Source organism: Excalfactoria chinensis, chromosome 2 (assembly GCF_039878825.1).
Source record: "Excalfactoria chinensis isolate bCotChi1 chromosome 2, bCotChi1.hap2, whole genome shotgun sequence".
Taxonomy (NCBI): Eukaryota; Metazoa; Chordata; class Aves; order Galliformes; family Phasianidae; genus Excalfactoria; species Excalfactoria chinensis.
Genome location: NC_092826.1, coordinates 56038181 through 56054440, shown reverse-complemented (window position 1 = coordinate 56054440; position 16260 = coordinate 56038181). Strand labels below are relative to the sequence as shown.

At 36.4% G+C, this 16260-nt stretch overlaps 1 protein-coding gene across 4 annotated transcripts in view; it reads right to left on the bottom strand.

Moving 5' to 3' along the window:
• ZNF236 (zinc finger protein 236) overlaps positions 1-16260 on the bottom strand; it is a 63833-nt gene that overhangs the window by 7586 nt on the left and 39987 nt on the right. For 2 of the 4 annotated variants that reach the window (XM_072329725.1, XM_072329726.1), the window contains exons 18-30: positions 15868-15974; positions 15623-15774; positions 15302-15514; positions 14549-14828; positions 13999-14102; positions 11466-11831; positions 9824-9969; positions 8444-8687; positions 7857-8036; positions 6821-6973; positions 6405-6595; positions 4103-4234; positions 112-309 (exon numbers count right to left, since the gene is read on the bottom strand). In XM_072329725.1, the coding sequence (XP_072185826.1) occupies positions 112-309; positions 4103-4234; positions 6405-6595; positions 6821-6973; positions 7857-8036; positions 8444-8687; positions 9824-9969; positions 11466-11831; positions 13999-14102; positions 14549-14828; positions 15302-15514; positions 15623-15774; positions 15868-15974 (2466 nt within the window). The remainder of the gene's footprint in view (positions 1-111; positions 310-4102; positions 4235-6404; positions 6596-6820; positions 6974-7856; positions 8037-8443; positions 8688-9823; positions 9970-11465; positions 11832-13998; positions 14103-14548; positions 14829-15301; positions 15515-15622; positions 15775-15867; positions 15975-16260) is intronic. The other 2 variants (XM_072329723.1, XM_072329724.1) reach the window with 2 other exon arrangements.

Here is a 16260-nt window from a genome sequence, read left to right as displayed (position 1 = left end):
ACACACAGGAACAGGCAGGGAAAGTAAAGAGCCAGCAGGTATCCTTCAGTAACATGGCAACAATTCCAGAACAAAAGAACAAGTTAACAATCCACTGTTATTACCAAATACCTTGAGATGCGTTGCCCGCTTAAAGGCTTTATTGCAGACATGACAAACATGTATTCTTTCCTTGCCATGGACCTCTTTACTGTGATGCATCAACATGGTGGCTGACGAAAAGGTTTGACTACATTCAAAACACTGGTGCACACGACCTTCTTTTTCTGCTTGATTGCTTTTAGTCACATTAGGAGAAACCTCTGTCACCTATAATGATTTATAAAACACAGTCAAATAATTACTTAAGTTCACTCACAGCAGACTGGGTGGTTGTTCTGAATGTTGCTTTGACGTGGCCAATTTTTGGAGAATGCTTGCAAGCACCTTATCAACACAAAGGAAAGACAAGTTGTCTGTAAACATAAACATGTATTTCACTGCTTTTAAGAATGACCAAATTTTAAGGAAACAAAAGATTAGCTATGCTCAAATTCATTTATGTTGTAACAAATCCAATGTGTTTGAGCACATAAATATTTTCTTACACTCGGTTTTATATTCCTGAGATCTGAGATGATTCTCACCAAACAAAATTCAAAGCCAAAGAAGTGTCAGATAAAAAAAAAAAAAAAGAGAGAAAGCATCTCTGATATTTATGAAGGAAAATGTTTGTTTTTCCATATGGTTCATTGATTCATCAGGGGTTCTATTACAGTAAGTAGGCAGTTTTGAGCTACTAACACAGTCTCAGATTAACTGAAATAACAATGAAAAACTGAGAGGGTCTGGGCATGGTTTTACTGTGTTCACTTTCCTCGAATAAGATAACAGAAAACTTGTTCAACTTCAAAGAACTTTTTTCTTTAAAAAGAAATATATGAGAATACAGAAAAGAAACTAAGTGCTTTCCTAAGTAACTTATTCAGGAAGAACTAAACTTGAGAAAGGTACAGAGCACTGCAGAACGTTACCCATAGTAGAAGGCAGGAACAGTAACAAAATTAGTAATAATGCAATATCAAACCAACTGAAAGAAGGGATTATAAAAAACCTTTTATCTCACACACTTATTTATACATTTCCAACTGGTTGGAAAGTCTCATGAAACTGCTGAAATGTTTACTAGTCAATTAACAATCACCAGAAAGGAAAGTAATCTTCATTAGTGTTACATTTGGACTGCTACCATATGGCTACTCAGGAACTGTCACAGTTTGCAGGTGACACTCCATTCCAGTAAGCCTTATGAGACGCTACCTTTATGAAAGCAGATATAGATTGAATAAAATTAGATTTAGAAGAGAGACAATATGGTCAAGTAAAATTTTAGATCATTTATTTTCACAGAGAATATGAACCCTGCAAAATTGTTCAGAATTCGCAATCAGCCACATGCAAATATTAAAAGAATGTGCATGAGATGTTAATAGAATATCTCAAGTTGGAGGGGATGTCTTGTGATCATGTGTTCCAAAATTCCTAGAGCAGGCTCATGGCCATGTCCAGACAGGTTCTAAACATGGTTGAGTTTAGAAACTCCTCAGCCTCTCTTGAGAGCCTGTCCAGGGTTTAACCACCTTCAATCACAGCGAAACAAGTGTTATTGCCTGTTATTCTTTCACTAGGCACCACTGAAATCTGTCTGGCTCTGTCTGTTTTACTCCCTCGCATCAGACACTGTGCACACTGTTAAGAACAACCTCACCACCAACAACCACTGTGATGGCTTTTATCAGGCTGAACAGTCCCTGCACTCTGTCATCCTATGACAGACACTTACACAGTCATCTCTGGGGCCCTTCACTTCACTCCCTCCCATATGTTCATGTTCTTCTTCTACTGGTGTGCTCATGACTGGACAAATGACTCCAGATCATGGCCTTTCATTGGGGCTAAATAAAGGGGAAGGACCATCTCCTTTTGCCCTACTGGCAATCACAGAATCATAGAATGGCCTGGGTTGCAAAAGGACCACAGTCATCATCGAGTTTCAACTGCCCTGCTGTGTGCAAGAGCACTGATCACCAGACCAGGCTGCCCAGAGCCACATCCAGCCTGGTCTCGAATACCCTCAGGGAAGGGGCATCCACAACCTCCTTGGGCAACCTGTTCCAGTGTGATAACACCCTCTGTGCAAAAAACTTCCTCCTTATATCTAACCTAAACCTCCCGTGTCCCAGGACAAGAGGAAATGGTTTTAAACTCTCACTATCCACCCATGTAAACAGCCATTCCCCCTCCTGCTTATACGTTCCCATCAAATACTGAAAGGCCACAATGAGGTCTCCCTGGAACCTTCTCCTTTTCAAGCTAAACAAGCCCATTTCCCTCAAGCTTTCTTCATAGGAGAGGTGCTTCTACCATCTGATCATCTTAGTGGCCCTCCCCTGGAACCACTCCAAGAGCTCTGCATCTTTCTTGTGGTGGGGGCTCCAGGCGTGGACACAGTACTCCAGATGGGGTCTTACAAGAGCTGAGTAGAGGGGAACAATCACCTCCCTCCCAATCCTCCTCTTAAATAAATCCAAGGATGCTGTTGGCACTGCAAGAGCACACTAACTCATGGTTAACTACTTGTTCACTAGTACCCCTTCCCACCCCCCCCCAACCAGTCCTGCTCTACTAAGCTGACTTCCAGCATGTACCAGTGCAAAGGTTTATTTTCCTCCAGGAACTGAACTCTGCATTTCCCTAAGTGGAATTTCACAAGGTTCCTGTTGGCTCAGTTCTCCAGCCTTTCAATTTGCTTCTGAATAGCAGCACAACTATCCAGTCTATCAAAAACTCCTCAGAGTTTTCTATAACCTGCAAATCAGTTGAGCTCTCTGTTCTGTTGTGCAGGTCATTCAACCCTGAGGTATGCCACTAGCAATTGGCCTTGGCACTGACTCTGTTACAAAGGTAACAACATTGTTGAGTGCAGCAATTCAGTCTTTGTTTTTTGTTTGTTTCCTCCTCTCTGGTGCCTGAACTCTGTTACCTGTAGTCTTAGACCTTTGTGAGAGAGGTTAGTTTTACCCTACTGATGATGTGTTGTTGCGCTAGTAATTCTGGAACCAAGGGCGTTCCTGACATTCATATTCCCAACCAGTTCTTCCTTGTAATCCCACTGTAGTCTTGTCCTGTCCTAAAAAGCCATCATCCTATCAAAGCTGTGCTTCATTTGTGTGTGTGCTCTACCTTCTTTCTGTGATACCCGTCAAATTGCAGACTCCAGTTGCATCTATCATTGTACAGATGTGTCAGAGAGGTATGCATTTCTGACAGTTTCCAAGAAGCCTGAGGGAGTTTCCTTTACTATTTTGTCATCTCACTACCCTTATGAGCACAAATTAGAGGAGGGTCCCCTCTTTTCGAGGTCTTTCATGTTTGAAGTTTCTCTCACTCATATCAGTCACAACTTGCCTACATGTTGACTTCTGCTAGCCAATTCAGTTCCCCACTTCTTTTGGCTATTAGTCATCATCTTCCTCTACCATGTTTCCCAGTTTAGAGATTATGCAACCAGGTTGGAAAAAAACATTAATTCTAACTTCAACAAGACTGAGCTACCTCTTCTGATATTAGTGCTGACATTAAACATGTGTAACAGACTGTGGAAGCTCAAGATGAAGAGTTTATACTCCATTATTAAAACAATTTGGCTGAAAAAAAAAAAAAAAACAAAAAAAAAAAACAACAAAAAACCCACCCAGAAAGAAAAGATATTGCAATAGGTACTGCTTTTCCCCATAGCTCTTAACTTCTTTTATTTATTATCTAACAAATTTACTTGTGATTTTATTTTTATTTTTGGAGAAAATTGCTGAGTACACAGTGCTACAGTTTGTAGAAAGAAACACATTATTTGACTTATTTCTCTTTTCTATATGATGAAGCTTTTTCAGCTCAAAATTTAAACACAATCTGGCTGACAAGGAAGTCACAATGAACCTCTTCCCAATGGTCTTACTTGGGAATGACATCAGCCTTCCTACCTCAGTATAACAAGGAATTATTCTAATATTTTTATTAATAACATTCTTGACCCACAAGAGATACAGAAATATATTGTATCTACCTGATACGTTATTTCATCAGAGTTTGCAGTTGCTGAATGGGGTGTATGGCTCACCAATATGACTTGCTGTGAGCCTGACCCACTTTGGCTAGCGATACTGGAATCTGCGAGTATAGCAGGGAACTGCTGACCCTGTCAAAGAGGGGAGGGAAAAAAAAAAAAAGAAAAAAAAGGAAGAGTAACTACATTTAAACAACTAATTGCCGTCACACGACTTATTTTTATACCTCAAAACTCCTTTTTTTTCTTGAAAAAGACCATGACAACTTATTTGAACAACTGCTATAAGCTTTCTCTTTTCTCCTCCCATTTTAAATATACCAAAGTAAGCGTAAGAACAACTGGAAGTCCGTAAAAAGGCAGAACTGCTAATTTTTCCCAGTCCTGCATCAATTGCTGAATATTTCAACCTTCATTTGTCTTTTGCCTCTTCAGGTGATGCTTTCCACAATGCTATTTTTTGCTTTTGTGTGGTCCTCCCACAATTTTTTTTCTTTTTTGAATCTATTAATCAAACACACTTCCAAAACACATGAAAGTCAAAATATGAAGTAACAAATTAAGTTTCAGAATTTTAAAAATCATGCTACTTCTATTTCTCCATTACCATTAAAGTTTTCTACATCTCCCAAGTAAATGTATGTTAATGTTACGTACTACCAGCCCATTAATCAAGATTCATACAACATAGTGTGATTGTGCAGCGTCCAATTTTTTACTTAGCTTAGTATTAAGAATAGTGTCTGTCCTATTAATAAACATCAACACTGCTAAATTTACATTGCTTAAATTATCACAAAGTCTGAAATGAAACTGTATGTTGCTCCTTTACTCTGCAATGTCAGAAGTCCTCAACAGTTCACAAGAATCACGCAAGAAGCCTTCCCACAACCTTTTCTTGACTTTGGCTTTTGATGACACTACAAAAATTTTATGTTATGATAAAAATGAAATTAATACTGAAGCTGCTTGGGAGATGATAGTCAAGTGGCACTGTTCTTGACTAACTTCTTCTAACTCTAACTCTTTAATCACAGAACATCTTGCATTGGAAAGGGCCATCTATCTAGTTTCAACACACCTTCCATGGGCAAGAACACATTCCACTAGATCAAAGCCCCATCCTACCTGGCTTCAAATTCCTCCAGGCACCCACAGCTTCTCTGGGCAGTCTCAGTGCCTCATCACCCTCTGAGTGAAGAACTTCCCCCTAACGTCTAATCTAAATCTCTCTTATTTAAAACTGTCCTCTCACTATTAGGCTGCGTAAAGTCAGTCTCCATCTTTTTCATAAGCTCCCTTTAAGTACTGAAAGGGTACAGTACAATTCTCCCCAAATCCTTCTCTTCTCCAGGCTTAACATCCCCAACTCTCAGCCTCTCTTGATAGTAGAGGTGCTCCAGCTCTCTAATCATCTCAATGGCCCTAGCCTGGATCCATTTCCAGACAGTATAATTAATTTAAACATTTTCACGCTGCTGTGAAAAGACCCGTCTCAATTACTCTTCAGAAGTTTGTATGTTCACGAGCACGCACAAGGTAAAAGAATGCTCTTATTTAGGTCTCCAGGATGCAGGACCTCAAGGAAAGTACTACACTACAGTCTTCATAATGTGTCCTATTACTAAAGATTAACTATTCTTCCTCAGATAATTTTAAAACTGCTTTTCAGTTCTCTCCAATACAGTTTCTTGTTTTGATTATATTGTCCTATCTTTTGAAGAGCGGGAATAAAAAAAAACAACAGGTTTTGCTACTTTGCCAACCAGAACAAGCAATTCATTAAGAATGACAAAACAGTTTCACTCACAACCACAAAGAACAAAGATACAGCCAAAGTTTAACGAGGAGGAAAAAAAAATAAAGCAAACAGACAATCATCTTTTTCACTATTTATCCTGCATGTACCTTACCTTAGTTAGATTTGCTATTAACATTTCTGAAAACATTTTTACTCTAACATTTATGCCAGTCCTTGAGAAAATAACATCTATCGGTTTTACAATTAGGTAACAACTAATCCAAGAGTACCCACAAATATTCTTTACTCATCCCCCTTTTTATTTAAAGAGAAAAACAAAAAAAAGTTACAATTGGAAGATGTTAAGTTTCTTGTATTTTAACAGGTCTTGACAGCTTTTGCCTTCTAAAGAATTAGTTTCAGAACCCATATAACCCATATATAAAACCAGTTTATCACAAAAAAATGATCCCAAAAGTATTTTCTAAGAAAAATTCTAAATTCCAGCCCTCTAAGACAACAATGTTAGTTTACCTGTCAGTTCAGAAAAACACTTCTTACCTGTGATGTGATATTAAGCGTAACCGCATCAAGACCACCTGACAACATTCCCTGAGTATCAGCAAGAGTCAAAGTGACACTACCATCTCCTCCAACTGCTGATGAAGACATGACCAAATTCTGGGCAGAAACTGTAGACTGAGACATGGGTGTCGTTGAGGGGAGGTTTGTTCCACTTGTTGTATTAAGTTCTGGAAAATATGCAAAAAAACAAATAAACAATGTACAGAATATCCAAGGGGTAAGCATTTCCTTCATGTTCTGTGGAGTGAATAATTTAAATTGGTACAGCAATTTTAAACTAGTGAGAAGACATCTAAATCTTGTTACTTAATTGTAATGTGCAAAATGGTATTATTCCTGCTATACACTTTTTAACAAACTTATTTTTTGTAAGATGATCACAGGAAACATACCTGGAGCATTTAGTGAAGTGCCCTGAGAAAGAAGGTGGTCGTTGCTTATAGTTAATGTTGCACCTGTACTCTGATTGTTGATGGTTGGTGCTGTCAGCCTTAAGCTACTATTCAGATCGCTGCTTCCAGAATTATGCTGAATAAGATCTTGACCTAAAACAGAAATTAGTCCTATTACAGCCAGAAATATCTCAATATTATTCTACTATTGTACTTAATTTTTTTTTAAGTGATCATAAATTAAAAGCAGAAGATAAAAACAAAACAAGATTCATTTCTTCACATGCACATTTTTACACAAAACTTCAACATGTTCTTAATACAGATTTAGAAGGCAATACACAAATGCCTGTACTTCTTAATGTTTAGACAAATATTGATTGATCTTAAATTTAAGGCATGAACTTCATGGAACTATACAAGCTAGCAAACTAAAGGCTAATAGTTAAAATACAGGATCTATTTAAGAAATGTAATTAAACAAAAGTATCATTAAAGGAAGTGAACAGCTAATCACATTGTATGTAAAATCAGTTTCTTAAAGGCAGTACAGGCAGTTAGTCTAAATGTGTTTAAAGACATCTAGAGTACTAACTAGTTACTATAGGGACCGAACAGTACACATCCAAGAATGGTCAGAACATCTATTGGAATATGCACTAGAACAGGTATGTAAGTAAATTTAGATTAAACAAACTCAACCTCAATGCCTACCTTGAGCTGCTTGCTCCTATCCAACCCAGTATTACCTAGGAGTTGCACTAAGCCAAATGAGGCACAGCAAGGAAATAAGAACTGGTTACACACACCCCTGAGAAATATCTGTTGAAATAAGACTATGAATAAAACAGGAAACTAATCTAACATTCATACTCACTGCAATTGCATTTGGTTTACAAAGGTAGGTACTTCTAAAAGCTGATGAATAAAAGAATAACCCACAGGAATGTAGCTGACAGCAAAAATATGCTCAAATACTGTACCAGCCTATGAATCAGAGATGTGGTACCACAAAAAAATCATCAGAAATACCAACCAGATATTGTAAGAGTGATTTCTTGAGGACTTCCTGATGAGCTTGCAGTAGTAGAACCTGTAGCGTGAGCTAGAACTTGGCTCAAACTGGAATTATTTATGGTCAATGTTATCTCATGCTGTCCATTTGAAGATGACACCATACCCTGGGAAGTCATGACCTGGGAGATGTCCTGTGTACCTAAATATAAAAAGGTAGAACAAAAAATTCTAAGAATATCCTTTCTTTATGACATATATTTTGTACAACTACAATCAATACATTATTTTTTGAATGACTATAAAAGACTTCACCAAGGTAAGATGCTAGAACTTATAATCTAAAGCAAAAAATATTTCCACAGTCTAATTTATACTTCTACAACTTAAAATTTTCAGAATAAAGCTTTTAGGTTCCTAAAATATTCTTCTATTCTGTAGCCTACACTATGAAACCTTTGTATTTGAAAGTGATAACAGTTGTAGAATTCAACAAATGTGCTGTTGCAAGAAGGGTATACCTAAATTACTACATGAACTGATAAAAAAATAAGTGTAATAAAATCAATGCTAAGGAATTCAAAGCATAAGACTAATAGCACTACTTACCACTAGCACTGGTCGTCAGCACAGACTCTTGCTCAGATAGGGATCCAATTGTCATGCTAGCTGAAGATGTTACTGTAGGCTGCAAAGACAGACCTGATATAGGCTGAATAACCACATTAGCTGGGACTGCATTTTCTGTTGTCTGGAGGGAAGGATTCTGTGGAGCCATATTGGGATCTCCAGTTAGCTGCTGAGCAAGTATATTACTCTGCTGTAAGGTTTGCTGTAGAATGCTTGGATCAATCTGAAAAACAAATTCTCAATCTGATCAATTCAACTTAATTCAGGGTTACCTGAATATTTATAACAAATCCATAATTCAAAAAGGTGAAATTAGAATATATAATATTTAAGCTTACCAATAAAAAAAATAACACAAAAATTTTGAAGTATCTATATGTATGATGTCTATTCAACCTCAGTGTTTGGGAAATCACGATCACAGCTACAAATAGGCATACTGAGTACCTACTAAATCGACATTTTGCAGTGTATTATTGTTGCATGCAAGACTTACTGCTTTCTAGTTATTGAAAGTGAAAAGGTAAGGAGCAGAAGGGAAAAACACTATCAGAAATGACCTGTTTTTCAGCCTCTATGGGTCATAAAAGTCCCAGTTCACCAGAAAAATCTGTTTTCAATATTTAAATATACACTGTTCCCCTTTTAGGGATGAGTGCTTGGGAATTAAAACAAAACTAGAATATAGTTTCTTTTATTTTTGGCTATAATATTTTTAAGTAGAGAGACTTCAAATAAACCAATGCAACTTAGAAGATGGTCTTCTCTTGACCTAGGAGTTGGACAGGTCTTTTCCAGCCTAAAAACAATACTCTTAAACTGTCAAACCCGACTGATTTCATCAAAATTGTTCTTTCATGTCGTTTTGAGTTTTCAAATTTAATCATCTCACCTCCTTTGGCGTAAAGTATTTCTACTGTTCATTTTACAAGTTCAAATGGCATTTGAATTGTGAATCTGAATATTTAAAACTAGACAAATAAAGCAGGTGTCGCGGGTAAGGAAAATTCTCAGTAATCATTTGAGTTATTTTGTTTTGAGAAGGAAGGTGACTGGGAAGATGTTGCCTAAAATGTTTTTTAAAGTGAAAAGACAAAATACCATAAGAAGAAAAGAAATATATGGATTTTAAAGAAATGTGACAAAATCCCAGAGAGGTAAAAATTTGAAAAACTTGAAGAGAAAATATAAAACAAAAAATCCCACCATGCACCTAAGTATTAATGAGATACAAATGAAACAGCATGGATTTGTCAGAAGCTTCACTCAAAGGCACTACTCCAGAAGTACATATACTCATTAAACGTCCTTCAGTCTTCAAACTGACTCTATAAAATCAATGAACTGAAAGCAACCTACCTGTAATGTGATGTTGTTAATACTAGAAGCATCTATTCCAGAGATTTGAACATTTTGTCCAACCAGATTAGCAGCAAGTTGTAACTGTATTCCTTCAAGAGTGGCCAAGCTACCATCTGTCAAGGACACAGTTAAGTCACCTCCAGCTACCAAAGAAAACAGTTGTATTATGTTTTTCTTTATCATTACTGACCACCTCTTTTAGCTTGCTTAATTTTATAAATAAAATCAATAAAGAAACTACATACATACAACGTTCCAGCTGGCTAGCTTAGAATGTTATAATTCCATGTAATTTAGGGTTATTATTTAAGCAGTAGCTGGCATCCTCCAAAACAAGAACCATTCCAGAGCAAGTACAAAAATGAATCTGAAGAAATTTGCTTTAAGTGCTCTTAATTGTATGCCACCCCTAAAAACAAGAGGCAATTGGACAAACGAGATATGTACATCCTGACTCTCAAAACACGAGTTGTTACCATATTTATGCATTGCACATAAATATTGTACAAGGGATCAATGTACATCCTAAGTAATAACATGGGTCAAAAATAAAGTGCATTAGCATTTGAAAATTGAAATCTTAATGACTTAGAAAGCTAACATTAAGAATTGAAGAGACAATCTCTAAAAAAGCTCCTAAAAGGTGAAAAGATCTCTTTGTGTTTAACACACAACCTCCAAAAACACCTTTATTAAAACCAGCTTCCTTTGGTGGATGCCCCAAAATCATCCTCCTTTGTGTATAAGAAATCCTTTAGCATAGAAACATCTTTGCAAGAAATATCTACTCAGGGCAAAATGTGAATCACAAGCCTGGGTTTCAGAAGTTTCCTCCCTCTTCCTAGGATTTCTGAGCATACTATAAATGCCTCATTCTGTTTACTCAGAAATCCAAGCCAACATTTTAGACATAAGGAAAAACATTTTCTCTCAGAGAGTGAGGCGCCAGAATGGCTGCCCAGGGAGGTGGTAGAGTCACTGCCCCTGGCAGTGTTCAAGAGGCGTCTGGATGAGGAACTACGAGATATGGTTTAGGGGTTTGCTGTAGCTACGGAAATGCGAGGGCAGTTGGACTAGATGATCTTGTAGGTCCTTTCCAACCTTGTGATTCTATGATTCTATAATTGTATGATTAGGTAGTTTCAGAGTAATGTATCACTCCCATATTTAACTCTAGTAATTTGAGCTCATCTTGTGATTTACTCTAAACAGTTATCTAAATCCAGCCAAATGAGTTTGGAAGATACTGGTAAATGTTATTTGATAAGTTTGATTTGTGATAAATGAGGTATTAAAAATTGTTTTGCTTCTCTCCTTTTTAGGGAAAGGTAAGAATATTACCAAATAGAATACAAGTAGTCTACCTACTTATTATCAGCATTTTTTTCCTTTCTACAGTCCAACACCACAGCAGACTTGAAGAGAACCTTCTAGGTTAACTGTGACTACCGTTAACATTTTCACTTTCATTCTCAAATAAATAAATTTCTATTTATGTCATCACTGTGCATCAAGTTATCACTCAACACAACACTGACCTGTTTGGAAGTAGTGTTAGATGAGTTTCTCAACTCTTAACAGAAAACAAGGTTCAATACTTGATTTAAATACCACCACCAAAAAAGTCATCCATTTTTACCTGACACAGAAGCAGGCAGGATAGCTTGGCCCACAAGACCTTGCTGAAGTAAATTCTGATCAAACTGACTTGTCAAGACAGAGTTATTCATGATGAATACATTAGGATCTGTTGAAGATGAATTAAGAAGGCTGACTGGCTGCAGTCCCTCAGCTGAAGTACGGGCAACCGGCTTCCTAACCTTCTTTGTTTCTGGTTTATAATGACATTGTATGTGGGTTTTTCTGCGCCCAGAAGTACGAAACCGTAAATCACAGTGTGGACATTTAAATGGCTTTGCTCCTGTATGTAGACGCATGTGGACCTTTAGACTTCCTTTTGTAGAAAAAGAATTACTGCACACATGACAACTGAAGAGCTTCTGACCTGGAAAAAAAGAAGTAAAACAGATCAATGAGAATAACTTTAAAATTCAACAGCCCTGCACAAACAATATAAGAAAATATTGATTCTAAGCTATTATGAAAAGAATTTAAAATAACTAGCCTTTTCCTTTATACTTTGGCTGGTTTTCAAATGAACCAATAACCTAAATTAAGTCTATCTTTACTTTCTCTTTATTTCAGAAACCTAGTTTATTTTTCATTCAGAATCAGGTCACCTTGATGCCTCTTATCTTCACTAACATCTCTCAAATTCCTCACTAACCAAGTAGTTTCAAAAAAAAAATTAAAAAAAAATCACCTCAATTTGAAAAAAAAACAGACAAATTCTACTTTCTGGTCAGAACTGCACTACTATTATCTGGAGATGTTCATTATTTACAGCTGATGAGATCACAATTAAGAAACAGTGCATGCAGTTTCTCCTATCGAGCTCCATGTTTCACTTATGCAGAAGAATTTCCCATCAAATTTCTGAATTTTAGTTCAACCTATTTCAGATTATAGATTCAGGTTACAAAATCCTAACACTTATGTCACTTTTTGCTTAACAAAAACACAATCTCTGGTAATGCTCAAGTTCAGCAGAAACAACCTAAGAATAACACAAACCAATGTAGTTCACGAAGACAACAGAGACATGGATTGCAAGCACAGGCATCTCCCACATTAAGAGAACCATGGAAAAAAACATTTTGCAGTCTCTCCCACTAAAACCAAAACAAACCTGGGGAAAAAAAGGGCAGGGTGAAAAGGAAGACAAGGAGACAATGAAAGAATCAAAACAGTTCAACTGGCATTTGGATAATGCCCTTAATGATATGCTTTCACTTCTGTTTAGTCTTGAAGCAGACAGTTTGACTTCACCTTCGTAGGTCCCTTCAAAGTGAACTACTCTATTCTAAAGAAAGGTTAAATAAACTTCAGATGTTGATCTGAAGTCCTGTTTAAACAGGAGAATAAATATTCAAGTTAAGACCTGATGTGATTTTTGTAAAAAAAAAAACCAAACAAACCAAAATTCTGAAGAGTGAAAAGGATGGATGGACTGCAATGTTGAACTTCAACTATGAACAGGGATCTAAGGGTCAAAACAGATACCTAGAAGACTATAACAAATTGGCATGAAAAGACACATGCGAACGCCAAATGCTAAAGTAGCATGAAAATGTAATTAAATGTCCTTTATTGCATCTACAAGACTATGTCATATTGCTTGCTACCCAATTAAAACATTAGAAGGAACCATTACATACACAAGAAATTAATAGGCAATGAAGCATGAGTATAATAACGTGTGTTATGCCACCCACGCTATATATGCTAATTCAAAATGAGACACTAGAAGTAAATATTTAGTCAAAGAACCAAATCTCACATCCTTTAGCCCTATGTAAGACCTGGTTTTATGTATTACAATGAAGGGTCTCTGTACAGTAACCACAGTACAAAGGCCAAGAGCATCCAATAGAAAACCCCTTCCATGGATGCATTCAAGCCAGGCTGGATGAGACCTGACCTAGAGGGAGGTAGCCCTGCTTATAGCAGTGGGGTTGGAATTGGATGATCTTTAAAGGTCCCTTCCAACCCTAACCATCCTAATAACATTAACAGAAAGGAAGCATGTCCCTTCCAACCCTAACCATCCTAATAACATTAACAGAAAGGAAGCATAATTGAAGGTTGCTCAAAGAAAGTTAAAACAATTATCTCAAATCTTAAGTTTTTGCAAACAATGTGGCATTTTTAACAACCACCACAAACTCAAACTTCTACAATTTTAAAAATTGTATAATTTTTATTTATTTTTAACTCCACCCTCTTGCTCAAGAAAACTACTTTGCACTGAGATATTACCGCTGATTTAAAATTAAATTACTATAGATATATACATACGTTTTCCATGATCAAAGACTCATGCTAAGGCTCATCCTAAGCCCACTTAGTATAGGCCACTGAAACAATATGATGGTATTCTGAGTAAATATCTTTAACTCGATGCTGTAAGCACCAAATGTCACCTAGCAATGGCACTCATGTCATATATTTCACTATGATGCGAGGAAAATAATTCCTTCCAAAACCTTTAAGCTAAAACAGCTATGAAAGTAAGTAGCTTCTCAGCAAAGATACTCAAAAATCATACTGACCTGTATGTGTTTTAACATGACAATCCAGAGTGGATTTTACAGTGAAACTCTTCCCACATTCATCACACTTATAAGGCTTCTCTCCAGTATGAATTCGAACATGCCTAATAATTCCAAAATACACATATAAGTGAATTTCTGTCTTTATGTCAGCTTCTAGGAATATCTTCTATGTTATTAACTTTAGAAATCTTCAACAATTAATATCAGCGTTATAGTAAGGAAGACAATTCAAACTTAAGACAATTTGTCAAAATGAAAGAATATTTTTTGTTTTTATATTCAAGTCCTATTGTAAAAAACAAAATAATTTATTCTAAAACCATTAAAAAAAGGTTTTAATAGCGCAGGAAACCAGAAATATGAAAAGGCTGTTTTAGAGCACACAACAATTTGATACACATTTTTAAACCATTCTGAAAAAGATAAATTTACATAAGCCCAAGTCAGGACTTAGCTTAGGCATTACAAGTTAAAACAATCTTCTACTACCAAATATCTACTGAAGAATTTAGAAAATTGAAAAGATACGAAGTTTTCAATTTCTTACCTGACTAAATCACTGGGCTTTTTAAAGCTTTTGGGGCAGTAACTACAACAGTTGGCATATTTAGGCTCTGCTTCCAATTCTGCCTGCTTATCTTTGATCTCACTTATTCTGTCTTTCTCTGCAGCAGACTGAACAAGAACTTTTTCTGAGACAGTAGCACTTTCTCGAGGCCTAATTTTTGCCAGTTCTGCTGTTTCTTCTTCAGTAAAAGTTATGACACCAGGACGAGATTTTCTGGAAGCTCTTTCACAATTTTCATCATCATCTTCAACGCATGCAACTACAAAAATATACATATACATACACGCACGTATGTTTAGTTTAATCTGTTATTTGAAATTACAAAAACATATGTTTATTATTAAATATATTAATACATTATTAAACAAGGCCACTGTGCAGTCCCTCTTTAGGAGATCTAACAAGTTATATTTCTTTTAAATAGCACTAGATTTATTACTCTTATTATTACAATAATGCAGGTATCAGTTATTTAGAATGAAAGATTCCTACTTCAGTGGCACAAAAAGTTGTTATGTAACATACAATACTTTGAGTATACTGGATAGACTACTGGCAGACTGATTTCTTTAAACAACTTAGACAAAAAAGCACTTCCAGTAGCCTTGGACATTAGATGTCACCCATGCTTTAAGGTTAATTTATAGAATTACTGTTAGAGCATTAATGTAACCTACTGAAACATTTGTACTTGTTATACAGTAAGGACTGTAAAAGTAAAAATGAAATTACCTCCCCCTCCTGTTTCTGTAGCTGCTGCTACAGCTGAGGAGACTGTTTGATGCTTTTTCATATGCTTTTTGCAGTGAACAGTTGTTCGAAAGCTTTCATCACAGAATGGGCACTTGTAAGGCTTCATGCTCATGTGAGTTGCCATGTGCCTTGTAAGGCTGCCATTGGTTGTGAAGGATGTACTGCAAATGCTACAGCTGAATGCTTTAACTCCTTAAAGTAACAGAAACAAACAAGTAACATGCAGTTGTTCCATTTACTTACACAAGTTTGGGTACAGCAAATATTCTGACTTAAGGAAATACTGGCATACTCTGTTACCTGTATGAGTCTTTTCATGTGACTTAAGAACTCCTGAGGAAACAAAGCCACGGCCACATAGTTGGCATTTATAAGGCTTCTCACCAGTATGCGATCGTACATGTTGTTTCAAATGGCTGGATTTCTTAAAGCCCTTGTTGCAATATTCACATCTATTAAAACAAAATTATTAGTTGCATACAGTTAGTAGCCATAAGACATCCAGGAAATTCTATGGCTGAACCTAATAGTAAAGCATAACAAACCTATAGGAACGCCTGCTTTGATCTTCACTGTCCTCAAGAAAATGAGGCCTTTGGGCATGCAATTCAAGCTCTTCTTGTGATGACTGATCTTGTATCAAGCGAGTAGTCTAGAAATCAAAGCCTCAAGTAAATTTCAACAAAACACTACTATAAAGCCACACAAGCAGGCAACGAAAAATTACAGCATTTAAAGTAGAAAACATAACAAAGCCAGAGATCTATTCTTTCCCAAATTCATGACAAGAAATTGAGTGTAATACAATACCTTAACTCTTTCACAAGGAGAAGAAGAAAAATGTGCATCTACTGAATCAGAAGAAAATGTAAAGGAGGTGCAAGTGCACCTCGACAAGTCTAGAAAAAAAAGCCTCACATCTTCCTAAATTTTACGGT